The sequence below is a fragment of the Lynx rufus genome, unplaced genomic scaffold (assembly GCF_022079265.1).
Source record: "Lynx rufus isolate CCGP_SWC_20201006 ecotype Redwood Valley unplaced genomic scaffold, mLynRuf1.p SCAF_5, whole genome shotgun sequence".
Classification (NCBI taxonomy): Eukaryota; Metazoa; Chordata; class Mammalia; order Carnivora; family Felidae; genus Lynx; species Lynx rufus.
In genome coordinates this window covers 62723937-62746310 of record NW_025814867.1, presented here as the reverse complement: position 1 = coordinate 62746310, position 22374 = coordinate 62723937, and the positions used below count along the sequence as shown (strand labels likewise).

The 22374-nt window shown below is 42.4% G+C and overlaps 1 protein-coding gene across 1 annotated transcript; it reads right to left on the bottom strand.

Annotated features, from left to right (window-relative positions):
* Positions 1-2183: 2183 nt before the first annotated feature.
* LRRIQ4 (leucine rich repeats and IQ motif containing 4) lies at positions 2184-21960 on the bottom strand. The gene is made up of 6 exons (XM_047099157.1): positions 21944-21960; positions 14867-15914; positions 10762-10935; positions 8897-9035; positions 7680-7876; positions 2184-2333 (listed from the first exon to the last, which is right to left on the bottom strand). Exons 1-6 carry the CDS (start codon positions 21958-21960, stop codon positions 2184-2186), a joined length of 1725 nt encoding a protein of 574 aa, XP_046955113.1.
* Between the last annotated feature and the right edge of the window lie 414 nt (positions 21961-22374).

Below are 22374 nucleotides of genomic sequence, written 5' to 3'. Positions count from 1 at the left end.
AGTGTAATCAAAGGAGTATCAACTTCTGGGCTGTTTAGTGGGATTGATGTTACAAAAGCTTTGTAAATATGTATATGGTAATCTAATATGAGCATGTCTTTATTCTCAAATGACAAGGATGACATTTTCCCCTGGAGTTTCACTTATTTTGGAAATCTAATTCACTTACTATTTAGAAGGCCTGCCAAAGATGTTTAGATTCTGGTAACACATTTCCTTTTTTCTTGCCCTGGAATTTTCTCCCTCTTGTTTTCCTACATGATAAATGTTCTAAATATAAGGGTGTGTAAGTACATGTGTGAGTGTGTGTATGAGTGTGAGCGTGAAATCTAATGTGAAAAGCACTAGCTATGTAATAGTTTTATGTTATTATTATTATTATATGTATCTTAATGTAAACTACTTGCATTTTTATCAGGAAGTGTGCCCTTCCATGGTTTATTATTTTATGTCCTGGTGCTTTTTATCTCAGATATAAACCATGAATGCTAATAATGGTCACTGACATAAATCTTAGTAAAAAGGTGGTCAAAAAATCAAAACCCAGTATCAAAAACACATCTTGTTAAAATTTTTATTGTTGAGGGGCGCCTGGGTGGCGCAGTCGGTTAAGCGTCCGACTTCAGCCAGGTCACGATCTCGCAGTCCGTGAGTTCGAGCCCCGCGTCGGGCTCTGGGCTGATGGCTCAGAGCCTGGAGCCTGTTTCCGATTCTGTGTCTCCCTCTCTCTCTGCCCCTCCCCCGTTCACGCTCTGTCTCTCTCTGTCCCAAAAATAAATAAACGTTGAAAAAAAAAATTTTTTTTAAATAAAAAAATTTTTTTTTTATTGTTGAAAGAAACTAACATACTAGCTCTGGGCATTTTTTTGGCATGGTTTTTGCTACATAAAGCCTATTTAATTCATTAAAGTTTTTGTCTTGCTCTAAGTGATTTTTAAAATACTGGGGTATCTTTTTGCAGGAGCATGGAACTCACTGCATGGCAGAAGTGTGTGTTTGCTCACACATTTCTATTCTCATACACTCTAATCATGTTTTGCTTTCTTGTTGCTACACTAATAATTTGTGTTGCAATTATTGCTTGAAAGACATGTGGAATTTGAAATCAATATTACTCCAAAAGAAAGCCATCAGGATAAGAAGCTTTTGGGTGATGTAAATGGGGATGTTTTAGGTAATTGTGGTATTCATTCTCTGGGCATCCCCATGGATTCCATGGGCACTTGTGCTCCTGTGTTTATGTGAACACATGTAAAACCTATGAATTAGGCAAAAACTGGAAACACCAATATCCTTCAGTGGGTGAATGCTTAAACAAACTATCGTACTAGGTGATACTACTCAGCAATAAATTGATACATCAACAATGCAGATGGACTTCCAGTTCCGCTGAATGAAAAAGCCAGTCCCCAAAGGTTATGTAGTCTGTGATTCCAATTATAGGACATTTTTGAAATAACAAAATTACAGAGATGGAGAAAAGGCTAGGGATCAGAAGAGGGGTAGGTCATAGGTGTGACAAAGGAATAGCACAAAGGAGACTTGTGCCACACAAGTCCACATGACAAAACCGTGTTGAACTACACACTCACACAGAAGCACACATACTACAGAAGGAATCTGAATAAGCTCAGTTGATGGCACCAATATAAATTTTCTGGTTTCGTTATTAGAGTTATGTGAGATGTCAACACTGAGGGAGGGTGAAGGGGCATGGACCTCCCTGTCCATTTCTTCAGAACTTCCTATGAGTCTCTATTTCAGAATTAAAAGTTGTAGGGGTGCCTGGCTGGCTCAGTAGGAAGAGCATAGAACTCCTGATCTCGGGGTCATGAGTTCAAGCCCCATGTTGAGTGTAGAGATTACTTAAATAAATAAACTTAAAAAAAGTTGTAGAGAAGGTAGCACAATGAACCTCCATTTGCCTATCTCATGTGTCTATACTTACTGACTTAAAGCCGATCTTGTTTCATTTGGATCCCCCACACTTCCCTCTCCCTGACATTATGCCACAGTTCCCAGGCATCATATCATTCCATCCATAAATATTTCAATAAATTGAGAATCTTTATTTTTACACATCACCATAATTCTATGAATAATTTTAGTGTGCTAGGTATCTAATTCCTAGATGTTTTGCCTTCGTAATCCATCGGGGTTCATTACCTCAATTCATGATAGAATTATTTCTTATTTTTCTTCACAGCTTTTCCTTTTGCATTTTTCCCCCCTTTCTTATCTTTTGGAGAAGTCTTTCCTTTCTTTTGCACTTTTAGTTCTTCAAATCTCCCCAATCCTTTCCGGACCATTATTCCGCGCCACCATGCCTGAATCTGAAAACAAGATAAACCCAAACAGCATCAGCTGGTATCACTCTGGACTGGGGATGGCGATCTCTTTGTTCTGGATATGTAGTTCTAAAGACGCAGAGAATGGAATGTCATTAGAACTCCACCTTATTTTCTCTCTCTCAATTGGCCAGTCATCTTGGCAAATGTAAAAAAATAAGAAAGAAAAGAAAAGAAAGAAAAGAAAAATTCAGTGCTTTTATGTCCCGGGCACTGTTCTAGACATTTAGGAAATAGCAGTTAAAAGCGAATGTCACTGGGGCACCTGAGTGGCTCAGTTGGTTAAGCGTCTGACTTCAGCTCAGGTCATGATCTCACAGTTCATGGGTTGGAGCCCCGCATCAAGCTTCTCACTGGGGGGAGCCTGCCAGGAATTCTTTCTCTCCCTCTCTCTCTGCCTCTCCCCTTGCTCATTCTCTCTCTCTCTCTCTCTCTTTCTCACTTTCTCTCTGTCAATAAATAAATAAAAACTTAAAAGAAAAAGCTAATGTCACTGATCTCACATTGCAGGAAGGAGAGGATACAGGATAGATGGTAATAAGTGCCATGGAGACAACAGAGCACAGTAAGGGGAAATCAGGAGGGCTTATACCTGTCTTCCCTCTGTTACTGGATTGCTGTGCTTCTACCTACAGCCAGCCCTCACTCGTTCTGAGATCCTGTGCCCTCCCACCTACTCAGAAAGATCCCACCTCCGAACCTTCCAGTGCCTCCCCACTTCTCTCAGAAAAAAAGCTCAAGTCCTTACAGTGGCTTACAAGGCCCTATCCAATCTGCCCCCTCCCTCTCGACCTCACTGACTCCTACCTACTCCCTCACCTCGCTCACTGTGCTCCAACTGTGCGGGGCTCCCCACTGTCAGACACTCCTGGCACAACCTCAGCTCACAGCCTTTGTGTGTACTGCTTCCTCTGCCTGGAACGCTCTTCCCAATATTCAGATAGCTTACCCTCCAGTTCTTCCAGTAGTTGCTCACTTGTCATGGCTGTAGACTGAACCGTGCCCCCTCACTCCCTGCTCTTATGTTAAATGTCCTAACCTCCAATGTGAATGTATTTGGAGATGGGCCCTTGGGAGGTAATTAAGCTTAGATGAGGTCATGAGGGTGGGGTCTTCACGATAAGATTAGTGCCCTTGTAAGAGACACCAGAAAGCTCGTTCTGTCTCTCTGTCATGAGAGGACACAGCAAGAAGACAGCCATGTGCAAGGCAGAATGAGAGCTCTCAACAGAAACGGACCATGCCGGCACCATAATCCTGGACTTCCAGCCTCTGAAACTGTGAGAAAATTTCTGTTAAGACACCCAGTCTATGGTATATTGTTATGGGAGCTTGAGCTGACTAAGCCAGTCATTTTTCCAATGAGGCCTACCCTGACCTTCCTATTTATTTATTTTTTTTTTTAATTTTTTTTTCAACGTTTATTTATTTTTGGGACAGAGAGAGACAGAGCATGAACGGGGGAGGGGCAGAGAGAGAGGGAGACACAGAATCAGAAACAGGCTCCAGGCTCTGAGCCATCAGCCCAGAGCCCGACGCGGGGCTCGAACTCACAGACCGCAAGATCGTGACCTGGCTGAAGTCGGACGCTTAACCGACTGCGCCACCCAGGTGCCCCTTGACCTTCCTATTTAAATTGAACCTCCCTCAGCACAACCAACCCCCCTCCCCTGCGCGCGCGCGCGCGCGCGCGCGCGCACACACACACAACTTCTGGCGATCTCAGTTCCCCTTAGCTTGAACTTTTTTCCCATGCCAGTTATCTCTTTCTAACAGACTATATAATTTTATGTTTTATATTTCATCTTTTTATTTCCATCACACTAGACTTTAGGCAATAAGAGGACAGAAAAAAAATCTGTTTTGCTCACTGATGCAATTCCAGTGCCTAGAACAGCGCCTGGCACATAGCAAAAAGAAAAAATAAGTATTTGCTGAATGAGTGAACAACTGAATGAATGAAATGGGTGGGCTATGCTGTTTTATGTAAGGTGGATCACAGGCAGGTATGAGGAGATGAGAGACTGAACTAAGTGAGAGCCTTGTCCATATCTGAGCAGAGGGAGGAGCAGGGGAAAAATACCAAGGATCGTTTGTGATGTGAAAACGGGACAGATGAGATGGGAAGTGACAGCAGCAGCACATCCGTTCAGGTGGGGATTTTCCCAGGGAACAGTATCGCCCTCTAGAGGCATTCTAGACATTCACGGGGTTTTCTGTTATCTCCAGGCTTAGCAGTCTTCCAGTTGTGTAACATGTACCCGGTGCACAGAGACTTTTCCAGGGTGTGCGGGCTTGGATGATCTGGAGGCGATCCATCTCCAGAGCTTCAGCTTGCACGTGCACCCCTTCCTACAATGTCTCTGCCTAGGAAAACAACTGCTGGTTTTCTCCATTCCCAGTTCTGCCTTCACAACTGCCACCTGAATCTGACTAGGGTGTGTTGAGCTGGACTCCAGAAACCTCTGGGACACCACAAAAAAAAGAGACAATATAGAGCAGCAGTATTGAAAAAAACAAAACAAATGAACAAATAACACCATAAAACAGACTCTTAAATACAGAGAACAGTGGGGGCATGAGTGGACTAGGGGACTGGTGGTGACTAACTGTGGTGAACACTGCATGATACACAGAATCGTCAAATCAATATGTGATGTGACCCAAAACTAATATAGAATTGTATGTCGATTACATTTCAATAATAAAAGACTAGCAGTATTGATGTTGGCTCTAGGGACTAGGTAACCAATCCTTTTGTAAAGCAAGTGGTTCCCAGCTCTTTGCCCTCAAGAAAATTGGAAGAAGGCCAGTTGATTTGCCAGCTAAGAGCCTGCTATGAGTTTTTGGGATAGAAATCTGGAAGAAGTTCAGAGATGTGTGAAGCATTACCATTTGAAACAAAACAGTATGGGCGCACACACACACACACACACACACAAAGCTTCTTCCATTCTTTTCAATTTAGCTATGTAAACAAGGTTCATCTATAAAATGAAAAATGGGAATAGAACTGACATCCTATCACATTCTAGCAATAAGTAATGTTTATGTGAGAATATATGTGGAAAAGTCTCTCATCTGTGTATGTATTTCTTCCCCCAAGTCCTATAGGTCAAATAATTAACCACCAAAATTTGCAATGGATTTTATGCTGTTTTGTTCAGTTTTACACTACTAAGAATTGTAATATGACTCAATCCAGGATGTAGAAACACTATGGCCACAGAAAAAAATTTAATTTTAAAACTTAATTTGTATAAATATTTTTGTTGCCTGAAAGTATGAAAGGTGATCTATAAATGACTTAGAGTTACATATATAAAACATTAAGATCAATTCTTAGGGGAAAGTGAAATAGACATACATGTTCAAGAAGAAAACGGATATAAAATTTTTGCCTAGAAAATAAGTTTGCTCAAGTATTTTGTAAATGGATGTGACTGACAAAATCATAGTGGTATTTAGAATCCACTGGATACATTTAAGATACTGATCTAAGAGCTCTATTTCTTTTTTTTTTTTTTTAATTTTTTTTTTCAACGTTTATTTTTATTTTTGGGACAGAGAGAGACAGAGCATGAACGGGGGAGGGGCAGAGAGAGAGGGAGACACAGAATCAGAAACAGGCTCCAGGCTCTGAGCCATCAGCACAGAGCCTGACGCGGGGCTCGAACTCACGGACTGCAAGATCGTGACCTGGCTGAAGTCGGACGCTTAACCGACTGCGCCACCCAGGCGCCCCTAAGAGCTCTATTTCAAGATGTCAATATTCAAAACTCACTGGCAAGTAAATCCTTTGCAGTAATTTAAACTTAGTGGCAAAAAAATTAAATATCAACTTTATTATTTTTTAATATTTTTGTTAATGTTTATTTATTTTTGAGAGGGAGAGAGACAGAGTGCAAGCAGGGGAGGGGCAGAGACAGAAGGAGACACAGAATTCAGAGTGTCTCCTGAAACAGACTTCAGGCTCTGAAGTCCTGTTCTCCTGAAACAGACTTCAGGCTCTGAGCTGTCAGCACAGAGCCTGATGCAGGGCTTGAACCCACTGGCCATGAGATCATGACCTGAGCCGAAGTTGGATGCTTAACCTACTGAGCCATCCAGGCACCCCTAAATATCAACTTTAAAATGTGCAAGAGGATGCATGGTTTTTCACAATACTTTTAGGAAGTATCCAAAAAATATTATTTTCATTCTTCCAGTGTAGCTATTCCTGAGAATATACATATTAAAATAAATAATATAAATTAACTTTCCTTTTTCCTTTATGTTGCAGCTTGGGCATTAATTTTCATTTATTAAAATTGTGTTGGGGCACCTGGGTGGCTCAGTCGGCTAAGCACCTGACTCTTGGTTTCGGCTCAGGTCACAATCTCACAGTTGGTGAGTTCGAGCCCTGCATCAGGCTCTGTGCTGACAGCGCAGAGGCTGCTTGGGATTCTCCATGTCCCCCTCTCTGTATCTCTCAAAGTAAATAAATAAACATTTTTTTTTTAATTATATGGTTTTGGTAGGTTATATTATCTGAGTTTAACTTCGGAAGAAGAAAGAAGGTATCACATATTTATCACAGAAGAGAGGGTGTTAGGTTTGATACAGATAAGGGCCATTGACAGAGGAGATCAAAGACTGACTCTTGTTCTGGGTAAAAAGGAAAATCATGGATTTCAGCAGAGCAGTGATAAGATCTGACCTACGTTTTAACAGCATTGGTCTGACTGCCAAGTGGAAGGTATACTGTAGGGGGTGCAGCTATACAAGTGGGGGCACTAATGGGAGGACTAATGTGGTCATCAGGTTGTGGGGCAATGGGGGCTTGACCAGTTGAATAAAGAATACTGAATACTGACTGAAGTGGACCCTGGCCTGTCCTAGTCTGTCTGGGGGTATCCTATGTCTCCATGGGCGAGGTGGGCAAGGAGAGGACAAGATTCTTTGCTCTCCCCGTTTTAAAGGCTCTTTGCCCTTCAATCCTAGTTAATGGCAGAGAAGAACTCTGGTCTCTACACCCCTGCCCCATCAGGACTTTCACTTCTGATTTTTCAGCCTTAGCTTAGTGAATTTGTTAATATAAGCTCTTTAGTCCTTTGAATAGTCCAAGAATTTTAGACTGTTTTGGGGATTTGAAGTTTTGATTTCTTTCAGCTGTTTGTCGCCTCCTTATCTGACAAAGACATGAAGGACAAAAATGCAAAAAAAATGCTAAGATGGTATTCCAAGTTTCTCTTGCTTAATTCTGAGGATATAAAGGAAGTAAGAGTCCCTACTCTCAGTGAGGACAAAAGCAACTGTGAATGTGCTATCCAGAATTTTTGCTGACGTTACCTTTGTTGCCATTATTTTCATGTTTCTTTTTGTCTTAAAGTATGTCCATATAGCCTGATTGCCTTCGGCGCACACTTCTCCTGGGGGGTCCTCCATAGGATTGTTCATCAGTGTCAAAACCTTTAGATTCATCAGGCTATCCAAATTCTCTGGAAGACAGGTGATCAAGTTGTCCTCGAGCAGTAATTCTTTCAAAGCTGAAACAGTTTTTTTTAAATGATAGGTTTATCTTAAGAACAAGCAAAATTAAAATGTACGCTCTTTAGTCTACTGGCTCTGAAATATTTGTTTCCTGTGCTGTCGTGTCACAAAAGACACAGATTTCATAAGGCAGACCAAGTTCTCTTCCTTATAACAGTTCAGGGTTGTGAGAGCCAGTGCATGAGAGACAGAAAAGTAGTACACACTAAAAAAAATTGATAATGGTTCATTCCTCCAGGGGCCAAGGACAGGATAAAGATGTATGGTCAGAAGCATTACTAAGGAACAAGCCCACCCTCACCTCTAAACTTTGAATGTCTTGGGGGTAGGCCACAGCTTCCACTCATATTTCTTCACCCTCTTTTCATTAAAGAAAGAGTCATAGTTTGAAAACTATCTCTAAACCTGAAGATTCAGCACACTATGGCCAAAAACATTTTTTTTTTTATTTGGTCCCCCTAGAAGCTCAGCAAAAGGTTGTTAAATGGATGGATGAACTGATGCATGTACAAATAAAGACTGGTTTAGCCTAGCGTAAAATGTTTGGGTGTTTAAATATGAATCATATAGGACTTTTCATGCCAATCACACAGCTCCAAAAGTCCTGCCTTGCTGATTTCATCACTCAGGGTCAACACTTTTCCTTTCATTCAAGTGACTTAAGTGACCTAGTGCAAATCTGCTGCAGGACCCCCAACTCCAAATTCTGGCATGGAGTAGGTATTCAGTAAATTAGTGTTGGTTGTATGATGACCATCTGGGCGAATGCTAATTTTCTTAGCAGTTGGTATTTACTCCTCTATTCAATTTACAAGAAACAGTCTAACTGTCCTTGTGAGGTTCTTAGCTGTGCTCATCAGGCATCTGGCTTTCCTGTCTCACTAGTGAGGCCTGCGAGGAGGTAATAGGGTAGGGCTCAGCTCTCTGAACATTGAGATTGGTCTTTGGTAAATCAAGGAAATGGGACATGCTGGCCTCACACTCCACTACACTGAGGATCTACTAAGATTCCTCACCTTGTGCTTGGCAAATGGAATCTGGAAGTTGCTTAAGCAGGTTGTGGCAGCAATTAAGAATTTCCAGGTTAGGCATGGATCCCAAGGATGTGGGCAGGTACTCCAGATGATTGTTCTCTATATACAGCTCTTTAAGATTCTGAAAAACAGAGGTGCCTAGGTGGCTCAGTCAGTTAAATATCTGACTTCGGCTCAGGTCATGATCTCACGGTTCATGGATTTGAGCTCTGTATCAGGCTCTGTGCTGAAAGCTCAGAGCCTGGAGCCTGTTTCTGATTCTGTGTCTCCCTCTTTCTGCCCCTCTCTTGCTCACGCTTGTCTCTATCTCTCAGAAATAAACATTAAAAAAAATTTAAAAAAAAAGATTCTGAAAAACATGTCAGTAGACCATAATGATCCTTACAATGATCCTTACATTCTAATAACTAGAATCATTGGTGAATTCCCATGCTCTTTCAGTGGGGATACTATTCATTAGGATAAAGGGGGAAACATACTTAAAGAGCCAACATCCAAACATAAAAGTATTTTTGGGTAAAACCATTGGATATGGTTCCCATCTACGCAGGGAAAAGAAAACATGGGAATCTAGCGTTTGTTTCACAAGAACTTTATGGAAAACTAATTTGATAATATAAGTACATATATCATTTGCTCGCTTTCAAAAGCTAATTATCTATAGTAGTGTTACAGAACTGAAATTGCCTCAGGTATCAATCCAACACTGCCCAAGCAGGAGAAGCCAAATGTGTAGATAATGAGTTAACTATTTGCAAATTCACTGGGCAAAAATATAATGTTTGCATGTCACCCTAAGATTTCAGAGAGCATGGCATGGCATGTCAAGGAGCAAGATGATGAGGAGAGTTCTGAACACAGGGCAAAGCAATGGAGAATCAGGAAGAGGACCTCTGTGCCACAGGTTGAGAAGCACCTGTGCTATATATACATGCTGTTGCTCAGTTCCACAACCAGGGGCGGGGGTCTGTCGTGGCCCGCACCTACTTTATCATTAGTAAGAGCGCAGTACCACCGACATGGGAAAAAAAAAAAAATCAATTCTTTAAAGTATGCATGGATTAAGACACAGTGGTAGGGCTCCTTTGAATGAAGTTATCTTGTTGCTTTGTTAGGATTTAGGACAGGGCTGCGGACCCATTTCCACAGGAAACTGGGGCAACGTTAAATAACTCTGGTTTGTTTGCCATCATGCAGGAAGGGAGGTCATGCTGATGCATCCAAAATGCGGGCTCCGAGCCATGTGAACTTCAAAATAGTACAATTTTCAGGGGCCTCCTACAAAGGCTAGAAATTAAGTGGAAAGCAGTGGGGCTCAATTTCTGCAAATGAAACATGCCAAACCGTACAGTGAAAAGGAGTATGGCACAGCATAGCCAACAGCAATCACAACAAAATGTTCTTTGAATATGGATCCAGGGGCTCAGAAAAACAGGGGCGCCTGGGTGGCGCAGTCGGTTAAGCGTCCGACTTCAGCCAGGTCACGATCTCGCGGTCCGTGAGTTAGAGCCCCGCGTCGGGCTCTGGGCTGATGGCTCAGAGCCTGGAGCCTGTTTCCGACTCTGTGTCTCCCTCTCTCTCTGCCCCTCCCCCGTTCATGCTCTGTCTCTCTCTGTCCCAAAAATAAATAAACGTTGAAAAAAAATTTTAATTTAAAAATTAAAAAAAAAAGAAAACCAGTGGAAGCCTCAGAGTGGAATAATGGCTGCTTGTTAGGGGGCTGGAAATCTAGTATGGATGATTCCCACACGCAGCCTATGGGGACACCATTGGGTGTTCTCGGTATCAGCCAACTTAAGGAATCAGTGGGCACGTACTTCTTTGCCTAATCATTTGGGGAGGCTTACCTGTAGTTTACTAATGTCTTCTGGCATATGGGTGAGCTTGGCTCCCTGGTCTTGCCCAATGTATAATTTCTCTAAAGACTCTAAAGAAAGGATTTCTTCTGGAAATGAAGCCAACTGATTCCCTGTTATTCCAAGCATCTTCAGTTTTGAAAGGGCTACAAAGTCTGGAGGTAGCTAGAAGTATTCCAAAAAGATAAGTTTCAGGTCAAAATTATTTTTAACAGTAGGAAAATAAATTGGGCTTTTAGTTTTGAGGCAAATTGATAAACATCAAGTACAGCGATTTAGCAATTCCTACTGATGAAAAGTTTGCACACACCTTTGCATATAGAGTATTTATACCTGTAGATCTAAAGTCTGGAGTCCTCCTTTTTCTGATGAGCCTCTCTGTTCTTCAATTTTATGCACTGCTTTAAACTGAAGCAATTTTAAACCTACTTTATTGCAGATTTTTGAATGGTAGGGTAGCAAATGCTTGATATTACTGAAAAAGTACTAAAGGTATTGGTGTAATATTGCAACTATAATATCAACAATTTCAGTTATTGGAACTGATCAATTTAGACACATGACCTCTCACCCTAAAGGCTTAGCAATTTAGAAACTTCAGTTGAAATCTCAGTTGGAAGTAAACAAGGAAGAAGACTATTATGATTTTATCTGGTCATATTCTGCCTTCCAGTGAATCCCAAGGTTTTACAGGCCCTTTACAGGTATTAGGTAGGCATTTCAGAGACTCCCAACTGTCTGGGCAGGAAGGCCTTGGAAGGGTCGTCTATTCTAATCCCTTAATAGGATGGTTGAATATATTCCACAGCTAGCCATCCAGCACACATTTAAACACCACTTCCTGGAACGAAAAGCTCATTACTTGGATGGAGACCTCTAATCGCCAGATTTCCTTCTTGTGTCAAGTCAAAGTCTCGTATGTTCACCTTCTGGTCTCTTTCTGGCACTCTGGAACCACATGGAAAAATCCCATTCTTAAAACACGGGATGGTCTCCCTATTGATTATGTTACAGAGACACCTGTTTTCTTGGAGAAAAAAGAGCCCAGCTATATAGCTCAAGAGCTTCTTAATTCACTTTGAATCACCTTCCATCATCTGGCTTTACTCCTAATGGGGAAATCGTTCCCCACAGTTCCCAGTCTTAGCCCTGGCCTCTCCTCCACCCGTTCCTCAATCCAGCACCTCTTCTTCATGAGAATGGTTACAGTCCAGCTCAGTCTGACCCCTCGATGGATGGGTGGGATAGATACATTGGGGAATAGGTCAAAAGAAAGCCCCCTAGAGGGATAACATAGCAGTAAGTCTCACCCGCAATCTTTCAGATTTTTTCTTTATTGGGTAGGGGGAGCACCCATTTTCCTAAACATGCTATAAAGTGTTTATAGTTTTATTTATCCCTTTACTTATTTTTTAAAGTCAATCTCCAGAGAAGCTGCTGTTTGAGCTTTCCTTCTTAGCTATTTCAAAATTCTTTACCAGGCACTTAGATCCCTTTGACACAAAGCGTCCAAACTAATGGGAAAATGTTTTTCAATCTAACCCCTTCATTAGAACCTAGTAATTTCACATCGCGGTTCAGCTAGCTCATAGGTTTAGCTTTTCTTTTTCAAAGCACATTGAATGTTTAAAGACTTTTTTTTTTCAGGATATTCAAGATCCAATAATTAATCCCATAACAGTCACATTAAAGCACAGTGGAAGTAAATCTAGATGCACAGAAAACCTACAGAGTGTCAAATGAGGACAGTTATTACTGATGCTCTCACTGAGCTATACTCACTGTAAGGTTGAGTTCTCCCTTAACAGAAATGTACCATACAAATAAGACCCATCTAGACACACACTGAAAGCTACTTTTGCATTCACCTAGGCAAGAGAAGGCTACTGGCCAGGCTCCAGGAGCCAGAAACCCATCAGGAAAGTCTTTGGGGTGGGAGAGGTAAGGAGCTGGCATAAAGGTAACGTGTCATTGTACAGACTGGGAGGTTACTGGAGGGATTAGCATAACAGGAAATGAGAAAAACAAACAAAACCCAGAAATACCATCATAAGAACTAGAGAATAGCAGGCAATGGACACAGAGATTTCCACATTCAGTATAATAATATTGAACACGACCACATTTCAGTGCAGCCTGATTTGTGGTAAAACTTGGTACCGGATGAGGCTTATCTTTAAGGAGCCATCTGTATGTGATTCCTTCCTCTATTCTGATATCTTCAAGTGTTTCACAGGAAAGGATTAGGTATCATTCATGACTCAATAAGGAATTAAGTCGATGTGTTATTTTTCCCAAAGGCGCTTTATATTTTGAGCCTCTCACTCCCAGTGTGGAATGGCAGACTTTGTCTACTGTAAAAGGAATTTCTTACCTCAGTGGTGGAATGGGGATGGGCAGAGGGCCTATGATAAACTTCTAAAATCCTCCAAAATGGGTTGCTGCCTAAGTAGAGATTAAGTCCAAGATTCTCTTCCTAAATCCTAAATTACCATCAAAATGGTTACTTCCTAAAAGGCAGTTTTGAAACTCTATAGGAATTAGAAAAAGAACAACCAATCTCCCCCGCCCCTCCAAAGTTCTAAATTAAAAATCAAATAAGAGATTAAACAAAAACAAAAACACCCCCAACAAACCTTTAAGGCCTAGGACTTGTATAAGGTATGGTGAACACAGCAGCTCGGTGTCCATGGCCGGGGAAAAACACACCTATTATTTGATCACAGTTGTTGATTTCCAGATCGCCTGATTTCTCCCTCTATGGTTGTCTTTTGCTTTTAACAGAACTGTTCTTTTAAATTTTCAAATATTAAAACAAATGCATGTGTTCTCACCACCCAAATCTTTTGTTAATAAACAAAATGAATGTGTGTCAACTATAGTCAAATAAAAAGATTTTTTAAATAAAATCAAATACTGCAATTAAAATTGAGCTCCCCTGGGATCCTCCCCTCATTTCCTTGACTTCCTTTCTCTTCCCAGAGGCAGCCACTACTAAAAATTTAGCGAGTTTTTTTCTAGTTCATGATTTTTTTTAAAAATAAATGTTTATTCATTTTTAAGAGGGGGAGGGACAGAGGGCCTGAACTGGGCTCTGCACTAACAGCAGAGAGCCCCATGGGGGGCTCGAACTCATTCAACGGGGAGATCATGATCTGAGTCCAAAGTCCAACCGAGCCACCCAGGGGCCCCTCTAGTTCATATTTTTATACTTTTGTTACATTTGTAAATATCCACAAAGTGTGTATTATGTGTGTATATGTATGTAGTTTTGTGTGATTAAAAATTTATAAATGGTGAGGGGCACCTGGATGGCTCTCAGTCAGTTAAGTGCCCAACTTCAGCTCAGGTCATGATCTCTCAGTTCATGGATTCAACGAGCCCTGCATCCGGGCTCTGTGCTGACAGCTCAGAGCCTGGAGCCTGCTTCGGATTCTGTGTCTCCCTCTCTCTCTGCCCCTCCCCCACTGGTGCTCTGTCTCTCAAAAAATAAATAAAAACATTAAAAAAGATTTTTAAAAATTTATAAATGGTGTAAGGTTCTGCAGCTTGGTGCTTTCCTTTTTAATAAACATCACAATTTTAAGATCTGTCCACATTGGCACATACTCCTCCAGTTCACTTAAACCTTTAGTTTTTTAATTTTATAAATCTAGCACAATCTGTTTGCTCATTGCTCTATTGACACGGTCTCCCATGACTGTGGTGGGCTGTCAACACTGTGCTATGAACATTTTTGAACACGTCACCCTGCACACATGGGAGTTTCTTTTGGGACAAATCTGATTTTGCAGTTCACCATGACTGGAGGCCTAAGGCTGTAGGTGTCAGAAAGAAATCTGTGTGAGGAAACCCTGTTCAGAGCGGGTCTTGGTTAAGAACATAGACTCTGGGGCCCCGCAGCTCTGGGTTGGAGCTCGGTTCTGCCACGTACAGGTGTGTGGCCTTGACGGGTTAGTTAAGCTCCCAGTGTCTCATTTCCCCCACGTATCGCCGAGGAGAAGATCGCCCACGTCCAAATGAGGACATCAACGCCAACTCAGGGCGGGAAAAGCCCCTGTGAGGGCACAGTGACAGCCGGGAAGGGAATCGGTACCTGGCATATTTTATTATCATCCAGCGCCAGGATCTCTAGGTTCCTGAGCGCACAGATCTGCAGCGGAAAGCGTTCCAGATGGTTCTGGCTGAGATCCAGGAAGCGCAGGTTGACCAGCCGCCGGAAGGAGCGCCGCAGCGCCCGCAGGCCGGTGTCGCGGAGGTAGAGCAGGTGCAGCGAGGTCCACTTGCAGATGAGGCGTGGCACCTTCTCCAGGTGGTTCCCGCTCAGCCCAATCTCCGTCATCCCCGACAGCTCGGCCAGGGAGTGCGGGAGCGAGTGGAGGCGGTTGTGGGACAGATCCAGCACGGACAGTTTGCTGCACTGGCACAGCGACTCGGGTAGGAGGAGCAGGTTGTTGCGAGCCACGTAGAACTTCTGCAGCCTGGTCAGGTTCCCAATCTCCGGTGGGATGGCAGTTAGTTTGTTGTCATCCAGGTCAACGATCTCCAGGTTGGAGAGAGCACAGAGCTCGGGAGGAAAGACTTCAAACTGGTTTTGCTTCAGGTAGATCTCCCTCAGTTTGGTATGGTTCACTACTTCCTTGGGCAGAGATTTCAGGTGGTTTCCGTCCAGCCCAAGCAGCTCGAGGTGGTGGAGGAGTTTGCAGAGGTCCACGGGGATCTCGGCCAGGTCAGTGTGGTACAGGCGGAGCTCCCGCAGCCCCCGCAGGCCTCTGAGGACAGGAAGGGCCGAGGACAGGAGCGGGTTGTCGCTCAGGTCCAGGCCCTCCAGGCTGCTCAGCGTGCCCAGCTCTGGGCACAGCTTTCTCAGCTTGTTCTTGTTCAGGTAGAGGATCCGGACGTTCTTTAAATGCTGAATACCCCGGGGGATTTCTTCAATCTGGTTGTTTTCCAGATGCACTTCTTCTAATTCTTCGAAGTCGAAGATCTCTGGTGGAATGGTAGTCAAGCTCTGATTAGAAGCATCAATGAAAAAGGTTCTAGCAGTGGCCCGTTGTGGATCAACTTTCTGATGAATTTTAACGGAATGTCCTGGTTTTATCATGTCACTTGACATGTTGATGGAAAATGCAAATATCCAAAATCTGAAATAGTGTGAAAAGAAAAAAAAAATCCATTTACTCACCAGGATTCTTTCTGTCCCTGAGAGAGAGAAAATTTGAGTTGCTTGAATCTAGGGCCTGATGTTCTAACATAGCATGAAATGTAGGTTTTCGTGTTTCATGTTGGGAGAAGAGTTCAAGTATAGACTCCTCCTAACAGGTTGACTTACATGAAGAAAAAAAAAAAAAAGATTGTCTAAATTCAGTTTTTTTTTTTTTTTAATTTTTTTTTTCAACGTTTATTTTATTTTTGGGACAGAGAGAGACAGAGCATGAACGGGGGAGGGGCAGAGAGAGAGGGAGACACAGAATCGGAAACAGGCTCCAGGCTCTGAGCCATCAGCCCAGAGCCTGATGCGGGGCTCGAACTCACGGAGCGCGAGATCGTGACCTGGCTGAAGTCGGACGCTTAACCGACTGCGCCACCCAGGCGCCCCTCTAAATTCAGTTTTTAAAAATCCCTATCTTGATTCTCTTTGCAGGTAGATGTGGAAGGTTGCAAAAGATTGCTCTTACCACGAACACTGAGAAAACACTTGGAAAAAATAATATTTTAAAATATTATGTTTTTTTCTTGAAGCCACCAGAGAGTTGTGGATGCAAAGGAGGCCCAACAAATTAATTCTAGAGAAGGACTATCCCTTCCCTAAGTTAGCAGAGACCAGTGGGCACTTTCATGCCCGGTGGCATCTTCAACTTTGGGGACCAGGCAGGCAGAGAAGCCAGCCTTCCATATGCACAGGCAAAGGAACTTCCGAAACCAGGAGAAACCAGTCAAACTTTTAAAAGCCCTGTATGAACAGCATGGTGGATTAGCACGGAGGAGCCTCAAATGCAGAGCCACCTCTCCCCAGTAGACTGGGGCCGACTCAGTGGCCTAGGAAAAGTTGCAGGTGATCTGGAAAAGCAGAGAGAGGTCCTGTCCTCTCATGCTTTTAGATCCCTAAGCCTGGCTGGAGGAAGGGGCTTAAATCCCTAAGCGGGACATTTGAAATTGCTGGGAATTGAAATGAACTGCAGCTGCAACCCAGAAAGAATGGAGAAATGGAGAAATAAATCACGTCTGTGGATTAGAACACTCAATGTTAAGATGTCAGTATTACTCAAATTGATCTATAGTTTCAGTGCAACCTCAATCAAAATCTCAATAGGCTTTTTTTTTTCTTTTTTGGTAGAAGTTAGCAAGCTGATTCTAAAATTTATATGAAAATGCAAAGAACCTAGAATTGCAAAAAACGATCTTGAATAATCACAAAATTGGCAGACTTGCACTACTGGATTTATAAATTTTGTACATCTAAGATGTTAATATTGTGTTACCAAAGACTAAGTTGTTGGTCCTTAGTACACACACATACACACATGCACAAAGCCTAAGAAAAAGGGCAGAGAAGACAATGATGTGATGGTAGCTAGGTTGATTGTAGCATCTCTGACTTGCATTCTAGGATGGGGACTTTCCTGCTGGAGTATGGAGCCTCTCATCCACACAGAGGTCCAGTCCCTAGATGGAGGGGATGTGCTTCGAGCCCCACACTTAATATTACCGCACCTTGCAACACAACAGTGTGTGGTTTAGATCCCCATTACTATATGCCTACCCTCCAAAAGAGCTCTGGGACAGTGTTGCTCTCTGTTAAAGAAAAGAAAAGACTTATCACTGGTTGAATTATGGCTAGAATGCCTAGAATTAAGCCTAGAACGAATTATGCCTAGAATGAGAATTATGCCTGGAATGACAAATGCCAGCATTTGTCATTTGATCATTAGGTAGATTAATACTGTTCAGTCCTGCAGGATAAAATTTCCAGTGTCCTAAACTACTGACAATACTGAAGGCCTCTAGACAATCCATAGTATACAGACTAAGGTGATACTAGAAATGAAAATAGAGAGCACCCAGGACTCTACGTGGGCTAAGCTTTACTCAATGCATTTAATCCTCACTAGAACCCTGAGAAGCAGGCACCATTATGATCTCTGTTTCACAGGTACAGATACTAAGTAACTAAAAGGGCTTATCTCAGAACATAGTAGAAAGTGGGGGCTGGATATCCTCACTAAAGATATTTACATTATTTGTTTACAAGAAGCCTGGTTTTTATTAAAATCAGTCTTGGGTGTAAGCATTCAGGCTTGATTTTCTTTTGCAGCCCTTCAGGCAGAGTCATCTGGGGAAGATTCTTGTGGACTAGCCATCTGATTAGGGTTAACACAAGTGTGTCTGGGCATCCAGGTGCATAAAAGAACTTATCTTTTCTAATATTCATCTTCCTCCATGATGAGACCTGCCTAGAATGTCTGAATGTGTGTACGTATGTTATCTCACCAGAATCTTATAGCCCACGTGTGTCTGGAACCAATTTGATGGCCTCTGAAAGCTATATATATTGTATATCCAATAGCAGACTTAATAAAAGGAGGTTGTAAAGTCAGGATTTGCAACAGCTTGGCCAGTAATTCAGCCACAGTAAATAAGAATGAAGAAGATTGATTCCTTATTTGGCTATTTTTCTTTCATTGGGATTGCTACCTCAACGTGGTCAAATTAACTTGTTACAAATCCGTATTACTGTGGAATTTCTAAGCGTCATAACCGTTGTGTAATTTCAGGGAGCCAGGTTTTGGATAGTTTAATAGTTAGCTCTTTTTTGCTTAACTTTAATGCTTGAGAAAACCGTTTAGGAAAAAATGATCAGCCCTCTGAAATTTACATCAAGTGTTGACACTTTGGTTTTCAAGTCTGATTACACACCAACTGGATGTGTAATGTGAATCTGATAGCATAAATAACCATTTCCAGTTAAATTAGTTTCAAGATTTTACTTAAAACACCTGGGAGATCTTCTCCCTTTAATACAGACAAGCAAAAAGCCTCAATACAGCTAGGACTGGAGAATCATGTAATGGTAATGGTAATCCTTTGCTTTGATAACAATTTCTGGGAAAACATAAAATTCCATGAAAAATTTTTAAGTCTCAAGTAATACGGAGATGAAGACTCATATAAAATTCAGACTTGAGTGGAAAACTATTATAAGCAAGCAACTTTAGATTTTCAGCAGAGGCAAGGGAGAATCTAGTCTGCTCAGACAATAATAAAGGAAGATTCTGGGTGTGATATTGTTGATAGAATATATATTTGGTCTTTGTTCCCTAGTTCCTGATACAAGAGCTTCTAAAACTTTGGTGTTTTCTGAGTGGTTGGGAAGGAGCATCTTTTGTTATTCATAATAAGCCCCATGCGACCACACCTGAGTCCATACTACTTACTGCCCTCACTCTTATTTGCACCCTGATAGCTCGCTAATGGCAGCTGGTTGCCGGAGGAACCACTCACGTGATTAGAGGGGCGGAGCTTTCAACCCCAGCCCTTGACCTCAGGGGAGGGGAGAGGGGCCGGATGTTGGTTTAATCACCAATTGCCGGCGATGTAATCAATCCTCCCCATGTACTGGAGCCTCTATAAAAACCCTAAACCGAGAGGCTATGGGAGAGCTTTTGGGTTGGTGCTGGAAGGCTAATATTCCCAGAGAAGGCATGGAAACTCTGCGCCCTGTCTTGATACCCTCTCTTCCCCACATGCATCTCTTCCATTTGGCGGTGCCTGAATGGTAGTTTTTAGAATACAGCGGTAATAGTAAGTAAAGTGTTTCCTTGAGTTCTGTAAACGACTAAAGCAAATTATTGAACTTGAGGGAACCCCGACTGGTAGTCCGCTGGAACTGGCGAAAACCTAGGATTTGTGGCTGGCATCTGCAGTGGGAAGCAGTCTTGTGGGACTGAACCTTCACCCTGTAGGGTCTGTGCTAACTCTGGGCACAGTGCAGAACTGAATTTTTGGACACCTACTTGGCGTCCGCAGAGAACTGGAGACTTGCTTCTTGGGAAAACCCACACAGTTGGTGTTAGAAGTGTTCTCTAAGTAGAAATTTCATAATTAGTCCTGGGATACTGAGACGTACGACATGTTTTCTTAAGAGAAATAGAAGAAGTCTTTAATCTGGTAATGAGCTCTGAAAGGCTTGTAGGTGAAGAGCTCTACCAAGCCCAGAGCCAGTATCCCTTTCCTTTTGAAAAGCTGAGATCAGTGACTTAAAGGTAAAAGAGGCCTTAGAGAAACATCTGTTTGCCGGAATTGTTAGCTTGTGCCACACCAGTGTGCCCGTATCGCCATCGTCACCAAATGATCAATCTGAAATAGCTTCTTAGGACTTGTTGTCTTTAAATAGACTCAAAATGGCATTTTATCCATTTTCAAAAATGTTTCTACTTTTCCTTCTTCCACACATATCACCAAACTATAGATCTAGTAATTCCTAGACAACGCATTCTTTTATTTGTAGACTGTGGTTTTTTTCCCTATTGCACAATGAGCAAGAAGGTTTGAGGCACTATTTACTACTAATCACTGATATACTTTCTCGTCTCATCAGATAATAGGAATGTAAACTTTTCCACCAACTCCCTCTACTCTTCTTTTATCCATGGGCCAACTCAATTTTTTAATAACACTCATTTTTCCACCTGCATATTCAGTACCTAAACAACATGTATGCACGATCAATACCAGAAGTCGGCACTTCAGATACTCGTCAGAAATTCAACCAGGAATTTGCTCTGGTCTGACACCTGCTAGTAGCTCAGTTGAATCTTCTGGTAGTTGGGGGGAAAGAGCTAATGGGTGTGTGAAACATTAATTCTCCCAGATCCTTTGAGTTCTCTCTCCCTGTTAGCAGGAAACAACTTCCCTAGACCCTATTATCTGTTTCCTCAAGATAGGACTTCCTTAGATCATAATTAAACACCATGCTGTTGGCTTTTTAAACAGTTAAACAATCATTTGAAAAATATTTCTATAAAACGATAGTCAAATACATGTCTGTTAAGTTACTTATATAAAGATACACCTACTAAACCTTCCTACTATAAGGTGCCAGAGGAAAGTAAATGCTGCCATTTACAGGGGCACCTGGGTGGCTTAGTCAGTTAAGTGTCCAAGTTTGGTTCAGGGCATGATCTCGCAGTTCATGGGTTCAAGCCCTGTGTCAGACTCTGTGCTGACAGCTCAGAGCCTGGAGTCTGCTTTGGATTCTGTGTCTCCCTCTCCTCTGCCTCTCCCCCACTTGTACTCTGTCTCTCTCAAAAAACAATCATTAAGAAAAATTAAAAAAAAAAAAGAAAAATGGGGACTACATACTTTCATATATTTTCTTTGGTTCTGACTTCTAGAAAGCCGAGATTCAAGTTAGACCTCCTGACACATAAGCACCCAGTGAATCCACTTAAGTTTCCTTGAAGCCAGCTCAGCAACATCTGTTTCCCCTACCTCCCTGCCCCTCAGTCACTAATTCTCAAGGGGCAGGTCTTTAAAATTACATCCCTCCTCCATCTGGAAATCATTGGGTTAATGAAAAATGTACTGACGGAAATGAGTTGTACATGTGGTCGGTATTTTTTTGGCCATCCTATTTGATATGCATTTTGACACACAGTCTGTAGTTCTGTGCAAATACTTTATTTTGCTAAGGTTCATACGGAGAACAGTGCTTTAAATGCTGTTTGGTGAAAAGCAGCTCTTTTCTGTTTGTTCTGACCTTGTTTAGTAGTCACTCTCTAGAACAAAAGTCTGATTGGCACTTCTTCCTCCTTTAAAAGTGTATCCCTCCCTTCCCCTAAAGCAGCAATTAATCCTTAACAACTCCTTACTTTCCTCTACTTGACTTCAAATACTTTGAGAGGGGTAGGGACTGCAGATGCTGAATTGTGCCCATATTCATGCTTTAGTATTTCAAGCTACCTCTATTGGTAGAATGGGGGGAGGAGGGGGGTAAATGAAAACAGCATTTTCTATCATGTTTAACCTGAAGTAATTCAAGTGATGGCCACAGCCTGTGGGCTACACAGAGACCCCTGCCTCCTAGCACAATTTGCTAACAGTGGAGTGCTCTTCTGGAATTGCCTAGTGGGGTAGCTTCCGGGAGAGAGGTCTTGGGCACTTTATTTTTCACCTTTGAACAGTGTTCATAAATGTCCTGGTTTCACCTTGAGGGTCTTCCTTCTATCCTCCAGGCACGGAGTCTCTGGTTGGTTCCAGAGCTCTCTCTCTCTCCAGGGCCCTTCAGCTGCTTCCTCTGCAGTCTATGGTTAACCCCAAACAGAAGACCTTTCCTTTCCTCCTTCCTCTTTTTCTCTCTCCCACATCCAAGTACCAAATCCTGAGCATGCTACCCTGTACCTCTTGCTGGGTTTTGTCCCCATCTCCTCCTTTCACTGAGTCCAGCCTCGGCTGAGGCCCTATCTCTGTTGGGCTACTGAGGCTGCTTCAGAGTCTCCCCTAGAGCCTGTCAAATCCACCCTCCACCAGCTGTTTCCTATCTGTGGGCTCCCAGCACCTTGCCCCCTATCAGCTGTGCTTCTCAGAGGATGCACAGGGCTCCGT